The sequence below is a fragment of the Bemisia tabaci genome, chromosome 1 (genome assembly GCF_918797505.1).
Source record: "Bemisia tabaci chromosome 1, PGI_BMITA_v3".
Taxonomy (NCBI): Eukaryota; Metazoa; Arthropoda; class Insecta; order Hemiptera; family Aleyrodidae; genus Bemisia; species Bemisia tabaci.
Genome location: NC_092793.1, coordinates 75,774,896 through 75,787,925, shown reverse-complemented (window position 1 = coordinate 75,787,925; position 13,030 = coordinate 75,774,896). Strand labels below are relative to the sequence as shown.

The window sequence follows — 13,030 nt, the reverse complement described above, 5'->3', positions numbered from 1 at the left end:
TAAATTTTTGCTGGATCAATAGAAATTTCAATAAATATTTCGCGGACAAGAATTCTTTTTGAGTCAACTGGGAATTCCCTTGTTTCAAACGGTATTTTTGCTATTTCAAAGAGATCCTCCGTCAATTTAAAGATGTTTCCGGTTACCTCATTACAGATTCTTGTCCGGGAATTAGTAGTTGGAAAATATTCAGAGTATACGTTGAAGTCATCGCAATTTTTGGCAGAAATCGTGCAAACTTTTTTTAAAAAAATTAAATTGTTTGCGTCAATTTTCCAACCTTGCAACCAATTCAAAACAATGGTCCAATAAAGATGAAATCAAAACTTGGCTTGGCCCCCATTTTGAAACGGTGATTGACAGAGACTACCAATTTGTCCCTAAAATTATCTCTGTATTGTTCCATCTAGCGGAAGCTAAAATAGAGTTTGGGCTGTTCTCAATATGGTGAACAACCCTCTAAATCAAAACATTTTTACCCGAAAAGTGAAAAGGTTTTGACAGGTTGAGCGTTTCTTTCACTTATCAAATTATGGATTCCTCTCATAGCCATAAATTCGGTCCCTAACCCCTTATAATTTAATTTCGTAACACACACATAGTCTAAAGTTGGCTGCAGGTGCTTAACACAAAGCCATTAAACAACAGAAAAAAATAAGAAAAAAGTATGGATTCAGAGGAAACGAGTTGGAAGCCGAGCAAAGGGTACGTTGTCCCTCCTTAAGCACATACCTTTGGGTATTTACATGATAGTGATCCCCGGCGCATTACATGTTGTATGTGTTACAAATGAAGGCGCACGTTTGTTTTTATGGAATAAATGCGGTGGGATGGGAACACGTTCTCACACGGGCCTTATTCTCCTTGCGAGAGCTTTCTAAAGCTGGTTGCATAGAGCACGGACGATGTGAAGTTGGCTGCGCGAATACAACCACACTGCTTATTCGCTGGTGTTATTGTTTAACTCCCTCGTTGCATTGCCATAAATCGTCTAATAGGTGGCAATCGATCGATATGACTCGATCGAAAAGTTAAGACGTGAACCGATTGACGTGATTCGTTCACGGGTTTGTCGATTGACTCATGGATCTATCGATCAAATTACTGGCTTGTCGATCGATTCACGGTTGTCGATCGAATCGGGTGTCGATCGAATCACGTCGATCGGTTCACGTTTTAACTTTTCGATCGATTTATGTCGATCGAATCCATACCCTTTGCTTTGATCAATGCACCTGGTAACGCGGCTGTATCGCGCAGCTGACTTTGCGCTGTCAACTCTATGTAGCGCACTGCCTGTGGAAGCGTGGCTTTTTGAGCGAGTTAACTGCAACCTTGAGCTTGTGCGAGGAATTGCGTTTGGCGGCCACGTCCCACAAGTACAAGGGGACCTCATCCAGGCGCGCTTCCTTGATGGATGGTGGACCGATGGCCGACCGAAGGCAGAGCGGGGATCAAGACGGTATGGGGTGGGTATCGATTGGCGGAAAAAACGGGGTCCCTCGCTCACGGAGAATAATGAAGGGACCGCGAAATTACTTCAATTCCGTCCCGCCATGAATACATTACCCGGCGAGTGCATCAGCCACATCGAAACGCACCTGTCTGCAAATTGTCACTCAAAGTCACCACTTGTGGTCGCTCGGAGGTCTCGTGTCGGTTTGACCTTTTGATGTTGCCATGACCTTAGCGGAGACGCGCAAGTTCGAGCTGGTTTCAGTAAATTTTTGGTGAAATGCTAATTTTAGATTAATTGTGAGAAATGGCGTGAGAATTATGGTGTTGTAAAAAAAAAGAAAGGAAGACATTAATATGCCCGTAGTTTGGAAGAGGGACCTTTCGGCTAACAAACATAAAATTAAACTTTTGAGTTTTTCCCTCTTTTTTTCTTTGTGCCAAAAGTTTTCTAGTCCCATCAGATGTAAAATAAAATTTTACAAAGGGTTACATTGCCAGAATATGCCAACTAACCGGAGGAATTCGTTATCAGGCACTTCTGGGTTTATTTAGATATGCAATACATGTTTTCCAATATATTTTGGGCGTTTTTTTGTCTTTATCATACACTACTTTTGTGAAAAATTGAAAAAGCCCGCTTTTGTGGAATATCTTGATTTTACAGAAAATTAGTCGAAACTCGGAAATCGAAAGAAGTCGTTTTTAGACTCAGCGTAAAAACATACCGAAAAATCAACCCTCTTATCCCCAGATCTTTTTTTTTATTTTTATTTTTTTTTTTAAATAAATTACAAATCTGCGTTATTCACTTACGAATGTACATCGACAAATACTCCAGCAAAAAGGCTAGTTGCATTTCCCTCTGAGACGGAAATAGGACGAGACAACTCCAGTTCGTGCCTCTCAAGCACGCGTTTTCTGTCGCGTGTCACCGGCAACGAAAAGTTATCACCGTCTTTTCCTTTCTGTATTTTGTAGCCGAAAAGTTGCCCGCAAGTTCCAATTGCAAGACCAACTTTCCCTATACACGTATTTCCCTCTACCAATGTTGGAAAAAAGACATGAAATATGTCTCTCTTTTCGGCACCATGTGTAGATTGATTTAGTGGTGACGTCATTTGAAACACCATCATTAAATCGCTCCACGTTTAAAACACGCGGCAAAACGATGGATATCAAAACAGACCATTAGCTCTGGGTGGAACCATCAAATGTATATCGAATATCGAGAGATGCAATCACTAAATTAGTTTATTATCTTCCGTGGTCAGGAAAATCGCTGGAAAATTTTGACAGCCAGAGTCAGGGCCGGATTTACCTACTTGCCGCCCATGGGCCGCCTGTATTTTGCCGCCCCCTTCTCATTCGTTTTGAAACATCAATAAAAACCATCAAGTGAACGTGCCGAAGGAGGAGGGGTGCATAAGACACGTTTACTCGTGTTGGACACAGTTTTTGCGAAAGCCCTGTCAACGCTACTAGCAAAAGTTCACGAAACTTGGCGCGAAAGTTAAGTTTCGTAAACCTATCTCTGTGTGGACAAGGCCTTCCTTTCATAAGAAATGAACGAAAATATTAAGAAAGAACAAACATAAATGAGGTTTAATAATTTTAACTTCCGCCGCCGGCCCGCCGCGCCGCGCTGACCGCACGGTGTTCGGCGCAATGCGTGAAGTATTTACACAGTCTTGTAGGCGCTATGCGTTTCACGCCGCCCGCTGCTGACCGTAGCGGCCGCACTGTCTTTGACGCAATGCGTAAAGTATTCATGCAGTCTTGTAGGAGCTAATATGTGTTACATGCTGACTGCCGCCGCGCCGGCTGCGTCGAGGGTTTCTCTATTTCATCTCAAGTTCTCGTCATCATTACTCTCTGCGCCGCGCCGTTCCAGACCAAATTCCGTGTTCGGTTTTTCTATTAGTCTTAATTCTGCGCCAAAGTCTAAAAAACGACAAAGTTAAAAATTACTATACTATCAGGAAAGAGAGAGTTTGTCTCCTTTTCTCATTGCTAATTTTTTTTCTGATTCCGATTTTTTTTACACCCACATTTAAAAAAATTGCAAAATTTTCCACCATGGGCCGCGGCCCATGTGGCCACCCCCTTAATTCGGCCCTGGCCAGAGTCGAAAATTGTGTGTCTTCGCTTGTAATGTTACACATTTCTACGCATCATTATTTATTTACTAGATTTTCTTAAGGAATTGAACCACAGGCCCTTTTGGAATTTTTCGAGAATTTCCAACGCTAATTTAAGAGTATTTATAGAAAATTTCATTACCATATTTTACTTAGCTTATTTCAACTGAAGTATAACATCATCGGATACTCTTATTTAATCTTTTTCAATGCCCATACTCATTTGCTGACTTTGCCCTCGATTTGGATACTGCTGAGACTCTTCAAATTGAAATGAATATTGTAAAAAAGTCACGAATACTTTGCCGTAAATTTCTTGAGAATTCTGTTCGCAATTTTATTGAATTTGCTAAATACCAAGGTTTCGAGGAGAAAATCAGAGGTTATTCCTCGGGGGAAAATATTTTAGAAGGCACAATCGATCAAAATATAAATGTCCCTCGCATCGGCGCAGAAGACAATACACGAACGCTTTGATGCAACTATTCGAGCTCAAGGGATGTCCGTATTGCATATACACAAAGCTGCAGGCGCTCTAGCTTTCTTCGCTCTAAATGGAAATGCGAGAGCCAGGCTTTTCGAGAGACAAGATGGGTCGTATACATAGTCATTTCTAAGCCAACAGCCTCTTTCCGAGGGAAGGCTCTGAAGGCTTGATTAAGTGAGGTTTAAAGAAGTCTCGACCAAAGCATCATATAAGAGACACTTTTTTGAGTTCGAGTGAAATTCATGTGTATATCCTTAGAATTGGATTCTCGAAAGGGATTACAATAATTTGCCGCTACAAATATTTAAAATACTAAAGAAATATGTATTAGGCCTTTTAAATTTCAAAGCAGGTCCGCGCCTACTTTAATACTTGTTTTTAGTTATGTTCATAAAACTTTTGATAAATGATTTTAAAACGATTCAAAGATGGCTTTTAAACGTCTAACATGTATTTTAATGAATTCTATATGCTTTGAAAATTTTTTGGTAATGATTAAAATGAATACCTTTGAAACGAAATAAAACCGTAAAAACAACTCGCCGTTCATGAACTTTATCAATATTTATACGTTTTTAACAAACAGTGACCGTTAAATAATGATTCAATTCTTTGCAAGTATTACAAGAAAAATTCTATTGTTAATACCACTATAATCTCAGCATTTTTATCAATCCAGCGCAACTCTCTAATTTTGAAAAAGTAGGTAAATAACAATACAGGAACAAAATTTGTAACTGATCATTAATCACAGTGATTGCTGATGGTGGGAGTCCTCCTGTGTGTAGCACGGGTTTCATTCCAGTCTTAAAATAATCTATTATTGTTTCAGAGGTGCTCACGAGCCGCCGTCACTGGACCGCAGCACGGAATCAAGCCCTAAGGATGGAGCTTTCGAAGGACTAGCAGTAGAAAATGAACCGGTACATCACACTGAACCAGTTGGGCGATGGGACTTACGGCTCCGTCGTCCTTGGCCAGAGAATCGACACGGGTGAAAAAGTAGCAATCAAAAGGTAAATATCTTAAAATTTCAACATTATATAAATCATACAAATATACTCCCCCCCTTTCCCATGTATGTAGCCTAAGCTACCATAATTAGTATAAACAAGATCAAGTCTATTATAATAGTCATACACTTTTTTTTTCCATCAAAAGAAAAATCAGGAGAACACCTCATTAAATACGCGGAAGCATTCGTAAAATTGAAGAAAGAATCACTATCAATATGTCTCCATCTGAGTGATGAACCTTTCTTCAACAGCTCGACCAATACGATTAACTCTATCGGACGTAACGCTAACAAGTGGACGTATTTCTGTCAAACGGAACTATGTGCATTATGACGTGAGCCCTGATATGCATGCATTCTTATGGGTCTCAGGGCTCATGTCTTAATGCACATAGTTCCGTTTGATAGAAATACGTCCAATTGTTCCATTCTGAAAAATTATATAAAGTAGCAAAAAAGATTGGTCCAATATCCTCTTGTTGATTCTTTGATATTGTGCATTAGACCAAAGAGGGCTTTAAGTAATTAATGAGTAAAATGAAAAACAAAGTAAAATGTGCGAAACGAGGCTAAAAAAAAGCTGAGAAAAGAAAACCTAAAGCGTCTTTGTCAATTACTCAGTCATTTTCAATTTCATCAACGCCATTGTTCCTTATTTTTTTGATCGTATTTTAGCTTACTTTTCATGCGATTGTACACACATATGTATGAAGGGCTGCTCGTAGTTCTTTTGGCCTCATGGACGTATGCGCACAGTGACCTGCACAGTTTTTTGTTTTCCTTCTCCTTTCTTACCTTTTTTCGTATTTTTTTTTTTTTTTTTTTTTTTTTTTTTTTTTATTTTTTTTTTTTTAAGTGAAAACTTCTTAAGAGAGTCTGAATAACAGTCCATATCTTAAAAAGCACAAATTATTTGTAAAACCTCATCTGCTCGGGTTGATGCGTTTTCTTAAAATATTCATCTTCTTCTAAAAAAAACCCATGACCTCGACTGCTCATACCTTTCACTACTTATATACTCGGTGAATTTTACCCTCCAACAAATCAATAAGCAAAACAATAACCTTACGCTGCTTTCTCTAAGGTGTGTCTCTATGGAAACAAATTCAGTAGACCGTGACGACATGACAATTAGTCAGAATATGAGCCCTCAAAATAAAACTACCCCTGTGCTTCAGCCCGTTCCTCACACGAGCGCAGCAACTTAATTTTCAAAGCGGGGGCTGTTGCAACAGTGCTGTCACTTTGTGAGAATTTTGCTTCATTTTCCTGGTTAATCATGTCGTGAAATAGGTCTGCTGCACACAAAGACAATATCTGTTTTAAAGATCTTTCACTAAAACTCTAAGCGTTATACTTGGGTGAAGCAAAATTTCAATTCAGAGGTCAGTGCAATCCGCTCTAATGATGAGTGATGAGCAACTTGTTGGGCATCAAATTCGACAAATGATGACTGATGAAAGTCAGACTGGACACTTTGCAGACGAGTTTTTGGAAATTAGGTTTAGATTGCTAAATCAATTGCTCAACTCTTTGGTCATCAATAATCGTGAGGCGAATTTGAGCGTTGACTTGTAGAGTAACTCATTTCGATGGCCCAAGTCCGAAACCATGTATCTCCATTGTATCGTTTCAACATTTCCGTTCCTATTTTATCACTTTCAAGAAACACAAGCCACATTTAAAGCTAGAAAATACAGCATATTCTCCTAAAAGAGAGGAAAAATCAAGAAATTTTTCAGTCGGCTGTATCTCGTGTGCAACCGCCTTATTAGAAATTAGATGCAAAAATCGGCAACAGTGGTTGGGAACCTACCCTAACGTGCACTTGTCGGCACCACCCTCGAATGACGCGGGCGGGCTATCACTCACAATGCACGACCAGTACATTTGCTTATTTGCATAGGTTGACTTATAGATGAGATCTAAAATTGGGTTCATTTGAGGAAACGTATTTCGTCACGTCGGGCGTCACGTGGGCGAGAGTGGGTGACCACGTCACGAACCCATGTTCGTGTAGAATTATTGATGCATTCGCGCTCTTTTGCGAAAAGGGCGCGATAACAGAAAAAAACCATTTGTCTGGAGGTCATATCTTATTTTTACTTTTTATCACCTCTGTCCACGTCAAACAGGAGCGTTGAACTAATGTGAGCTATGAAGGGATGGGACTTATCAAAAAGTATGGTACATTCGAGACGATTAGAATTAAATTACGCGTACCTAGAGTCCCTTTACACTGAGAGTTAAGACAACCCTCCCTCATGCCTCATGGAGTCACAAACGGGAATAAAGATTACACAAATTAAAAGTTTTTCGTAATCTTTGATCGGCCCATTCTCAAATTCCTTTCTCCGTTCTTTCTCTCATTCCGTTTGTTCCTTGCCGAACCCGTAGTTCGCCGGTCCATTCCAGATTATAATCTTTGCAATTGGTGAAAACGTAATCTTTATTCCCGTTTGTGACACTGTGGAGGCCTAAAATACGGGAACCAATCAGAAATGGATTCACATTATCTTAGCTCTCAGTATAAAGGGACTCTACCCGTACCCAGTGGTGTGTTCAGGATATTTTGATGGGGAATTTGCAGTCAATTTTCGGGAGGGAGGAGGTTGGATCTACAGGTAAAAAAAATCCTAAATTCTTAAAATGAAAAAGTATTATTTCTCGCAATGTTATTATTATTACCTCTTCCTGCTGTGGCAAATCATTCCAACTCATTACTAAATTGTAGAGGGGGATATTGGTATTGCCTGATAAATAATCACCGCAGAGGTAATTCTTGGAAGTTGGCAGCAATGCTTTTCCTCAATTTAAAACCATTGTAAATAATCAACTTCAGGGAATTTGGTCTGATTTGATGAATATCGATTTCCATGCGTTTAAATAAGCGAGGTTCAAGGTTCACTGATGCCAACTCCAAGAGTCGTCATTGGGTCAACGCGTATGCGGAGACTACGTGCCAAGGAATCAGCCCCCCCCCCCCCCCCCCCAATGCTATTTGCAAAACGGGAGCTGACGACTTGTCAGGACGCCTGGGCATAGGTCGTCACGCACTTCAAAGTACGAGAATAAAAGAAAATGAAAAAAGTGGGAAATGAGGAGAAAGCAAGAGGAAGAGGAATTTGGAGAATTTTGACTGCAGATTTATGTCAAAAGAAAATAGCCAAGCCAACAGTAATACAGACATTGCATACACACACAAACAAGTTTAGGGTTATAGGACATTTCGTCAACGATTCTTTGTCCGCGCACAGCCTGTTTTTTCCAGTAATCTACGTCCACACGTTTTTTCGGCATGGGAGTTTTGGTCCACGTGCCAGTTGAGACCCAAAGTTAATTGGCTCACATGTAAATACAGACGACAATTGCTCACGACGTTTTTGGATGAAAATGTAAAATGTCTTGGAAGAATGAGGGTTTGCTTGTTTTTTTTTTGTTTTGTCTGTTTGGTCTAATGGAGACGGCGGGCGGAAAACGCGCATTGGCGCCTTCAAACCTAAGTGGATACTTCGAGCATTGTGCAATGCGCGAAGTATCCACTTAGGTTTGTAGGCGCCAGTGAGCCTCTCGCGCTGGCAGCACGCCGCTCCGCTCTGTTAGGCTTTAATATTTATACTCGCATAGTCTGCGTTTTTTAACTCATGATTTTGAAATGTTTGCACACTCTGCATTGATTATTCTCATTTAAATTGATGGAAAAAAAATATGTATCAATTTATCAAAGGAGAATAATCATATAATGTGTGTTTTTTAAATATTGGTGGTTCCGTGTCAAATTTAATGATTTCCAAAGCACTTTAATTTTTTCTTTTACATTTTGTGCTTTTATTGTGCTGCAGCGAGGTGTACGCGCAACCAAACACTCAAAATTTGACGTATTTGACTCTAAAAGATCGATGTGCAAATGGATTAAAACTAAAGATTGCGTGCCTCTTAGTTTTTGTAAATCAAAAATGTAGGTATCAAGGATGGGTCCAAATGTAAAAAAATCCTGAAAATTACGAAAAATGACTTTTTTGGATAAACTTTCCCGGTTGTAGAATGAAAAAGGTGGGGGTTGGGGGGTTGAAGACCCCCTGGCTCTACTCCTGGCAACCCACTGTGCTGGATGGGAAAAAAGCGGAAGTTTAAATTCAACGATTATAAGTGGGGGAGTTATTCGGAAAGAAGGGGTTTCGGAAAGGAAAATGAAGGAGGTGTTCAAGAAACGACTATGAACACAGCCCCTAACGTTGAGTTATCGTGATCTGAGGGATGACTCACTTGCAATAAAAGAACCGCCCACATGTGCTTCCGTGTCATCCCTACGAGGGCGCTTTCATCCCTCTCCCGCTGAGTGTCCGATGACTGTCCTTAACCGGTGTGTTTACCTTGTTTTTCAGGATGAAGCGGAAGTATTACTCATGGGAGGAAGCGATGAACCTGAGGGAGGTGAAGGTGCGTAGTCATGGCAACGTTTAAACAAATATCACCGAGTTTTGGTGGACTCTATTTATCGTATTGTTTATCGGAAATTGTGCAACCCTATTTTATTTGTCTACCGCGATCAGTGACGTATGCGCGGTGATTCTTCACATAATCGGGTTGCCAGCTCAGAGCATGCCATGTTTTTTTTTTACTCAATTAAGCAGAATGAAACTAAATCCCATTATGTTAAAGGGTAAAAAAGAAAGAAACAAATAAATGAAACACACATCGAACAAAAAACAAAAAATCTAAGAAAAAACTGAGACGTCTACGCTGGCTACCAGCTATTATCAGTCGGCGGAAAAAATAATCACAATTATTAGTTGATTAAATTTTGATTTTTTGTATACACACAGTTATTCACAGAAAAAGATTTTAGTCCAAGAAATCGCAGGGTCGAGTTAAAAAACCAAGAAAAAAATAATTCCTTTAAGCAGTTTGTGACTTTTCTCTAGATTGCAAAGAACATTTTCGCGATAGCCGAAAAAAGTTTAGTGGAGTTAGACCGACTTTGGTCAATACTTTGAAACTAGATGTATTTATGCTAACTGGAACTATGTGCTGATGAGTAACAGCAAAATAAACCATAACCCTGTGTACATAATTTATTTTGATTTAATTCAATTTTTAAATCGTTCTTTTTACCATAAATACGTCAAATTTCTGAACGATACTTGAACTTATGAACCCTATCCTGAATATTCATATGGTCTCTTTGTTTAGATGAGATTTTTCGTCCCTACAACTGGCATCAATGATTTGAATGGTCGATACGCCTATTGTTTATTGTAGATTTTTTTTATGGGCCTTTGTCATGGCAGAGGCTTATAGAAACAGCAGTTCCTCATTGTTTTTGGAGCCGTTTCCGCCTCCTTGTTACTGGGCGCGGTTGCCAAAATCCGTCATAGAGCATGCAAACATACCCTAATTCATACGTAAAATTTAACAGTATTCATCGGTTCGGCAACCATTTCATCGGGTTTATTGGAAAGCTCTCGTGTATGTTATTACACATGATTTTGCCGCCATTTTTATTGCAGGAGCCTTCTCAAGGGAGCGTCCAGAAGAAAGGCTATTAAAGTTTGTCATTTTTTTTACACAAAGCTTTAACAGCGGCTTTTTCTTTATCAATTCAAGACAAGAAACGAAATAAACAAAAAGAAAAATCGGCACTAAAACTGAGTGGCGATACTCATGATTTGATGGCGTTGCATTCCGTTTACAAAATCGGCCATTCTGCGGAATGGGCAGTTTTTTCGCCATTTTGTCACATTATCATTTTCGCAGAATGGCCGGAAAATCAGCCAATTCGTGAACTGGCTACCCAATGAAATTAATCAGAATTCCTTAAATAAATTGGGAGGTAGGCGAGTGACTATGCTCGTAGATACGAGAAAATTACTCCGAACATCGCTGAACAACCAATAACGAGAAAAGTCTCTCTGTTGCGAGGTAACCCTTTTATCACAGAGATTCTCTGCGACACAAAGGTCTCCTCAGTAAGGGTCTCTTCACAAAAGGGCAGCAGAGATAACGATAACCCGAGCCAAAAAATAAAAAAAAAGATGGGCCTCTGTAATATTGGATATTCGCGTTTTGGTGCCCTTCTCCGAGTTCAGACATGCCAGAGCCAGATGCGATCCTGGCAACCTGCTTGAAATTGCTTTGAATGCTAGTTTACACTTGTGAAATTTGAATAGGAGCATGCGTCGGCCAAGTATCTACGAAATGCCTTCGAAGTGATGAAGTTGAAAATCCAGCGACTTTAATCAGTACTAAAATTAGGCCAAATGAGTTGGTGCGTTAAGTCCGCCTTCAATTTTGAGCGATACTGTGCCCGCTCAGGTGGTTGAATAGTTGCATCGCGCTCCCGTGCGCTAACTATGAATCTCGTTCATTTTTATTGTGATTCCTCAAAATCCAGCAACTTTAGCCTGACGAGTTGGCACGTTAAGTTCGCCTTCGATTTAGAGTGATACTGTGCCATGCTCAGAAGGTCGAATAGTTGCATCTTGCATCGCGGCTTTGTGCGCTAGGTATAGGTCACGTTATTTTTTATTGTAATTATTCCGTAAATACCTCACCGCCACTGATGTGCCTGACTTACCGTGCAAAACTTAGAACTAACCTGGAGATAATCGCATTTGGACATTCCGTAAAGGACATTTTGAACATTTTCGTCAAGCATCGGTCAAATTTATGTCTTTTCTAGATCGACTGAAGTTAAGTGATTGAACACGCGCGGAAGAAAACCTTTTTTATCGCCGATTTTGGCGTTTTAGCGTCAACCAAGCAATAAGGTTAAGTCAACCAAACCGCTGGCAAAGCCAATGTTTGATTTATCTCTACCTAAGAGATGGTATAATCGATCAAATTCCTTGGTTAGTGCTGGTAAATAAGTATGATTTAATCTATCATTCCTTTTTCCGTGGTCTTAAAATCGCACCCAAGAAGCGCGATTGTTTCAACCTCATTTCCTCGTTGGCTGCTTAGTAAGTTGAAGCATCTCAGGAAACAGGCGAAACGGCTCAAGAGGTGTTCCAAGTTCAAAAGTTTCACTAAGACGTGGATTTTTGAAGGAGTTAAATGAAAAAGTGACGGCGGAGATAATTTGTTGTAAAAGCCGGCGCGCCAGCGAGGCGTTTCGTAGGTCGCGTAGGCGCTCTAATTGATGAGAGCACTTTCAACAACGCATCGGTCACGCAACCGACACCTAAAACTCCCTCCGAGACCCTGAACTTTGGTTAGCCTACCAAGGCTCGTGTACTAATGATATTAATGACGGAATTTCACCCTTTCACGGAAATCGATGACAAATCCGAGGCCTAGAGAGCTCACGGAATCAGGATGAATTATTGAAGTAAGCAAGAGGGAAGACAAATAAAAATAGTTTTGCTTGTTTTTAATCCAAGTAAAAATTTTCTTTTGAAATTAGGCTCTGTCCACACGAGCGTGGTTCGAGGAACTTATTCGACGAACTTCTCAGTTTCCCGAAACTTGTTCCTTAAACGAGGCATGCTGTCCACACGAGTTCGCCCGAAGTGAAACCGGGACTTCAATATAAAACTATACAATTATTGAAAAATAATAGACTACTACGGCCGCGAGAGTAGTAAAAACAAACGTAAAGACAGAAAGGACCTAACAAACGAAAGCAAAAAAAAGAGAGAGAAAAGAGAGAGAGAGAAAAGAGGGAGAGAGAGAGAGAGAGGCGCAGAAGCTTGGAGTTTGCGGGAAGTTTCGGGGTTTGGAGAACTAATTCCCGGAACTAAGTTCCGCGAACCGCGCTCGTGTGGACAAGGCCTTATAGAAAATGGCATATCCACGGTGAGATCACCAGACCATGTATTTCGGGTTGCGACGCTGCAGACTCCCTATCATACTTTATTTTTTACAAGGTAAAATAGACAGAGTCAATTACTGAAATCTTCCGTGATATTTTTCCTCTGTGCGAAGAACACT

General features: G+C 40.2%; 1 protein-coding gene across 6 annotated transcripts in view; it reads left to right on the top strand.

Moving 5' to 3' along the window:
• LOC109036384 (serine/threonine-protein kinase ICK) overlaps positions 1–13,030 on the top strand; it is a 40,476-nt gene that overhangs the window by 7,722 nt on the left and 19,724 nt on the right. For all 6 annotated transcript variants that reach the window (XM_019050571.2, XM_019050573.2, XM_072306181.1 and 3 more), the window contains exons 2-3: positions 4,916–5,099; positions 9,484–9,538. In XM_019050571.2, coding sequence (XP_018906116.1) covers positions 4,999–5,099; positions 9,484–9,538 — 156 coding nt within the window. In that variant the 5' untranslated portion in view covers positions 4,916–4,998. The remainder of the gene's footprint in view (positions 1–4,915; positions 5,100–9,483; positions 9,539–13,030) is intronic.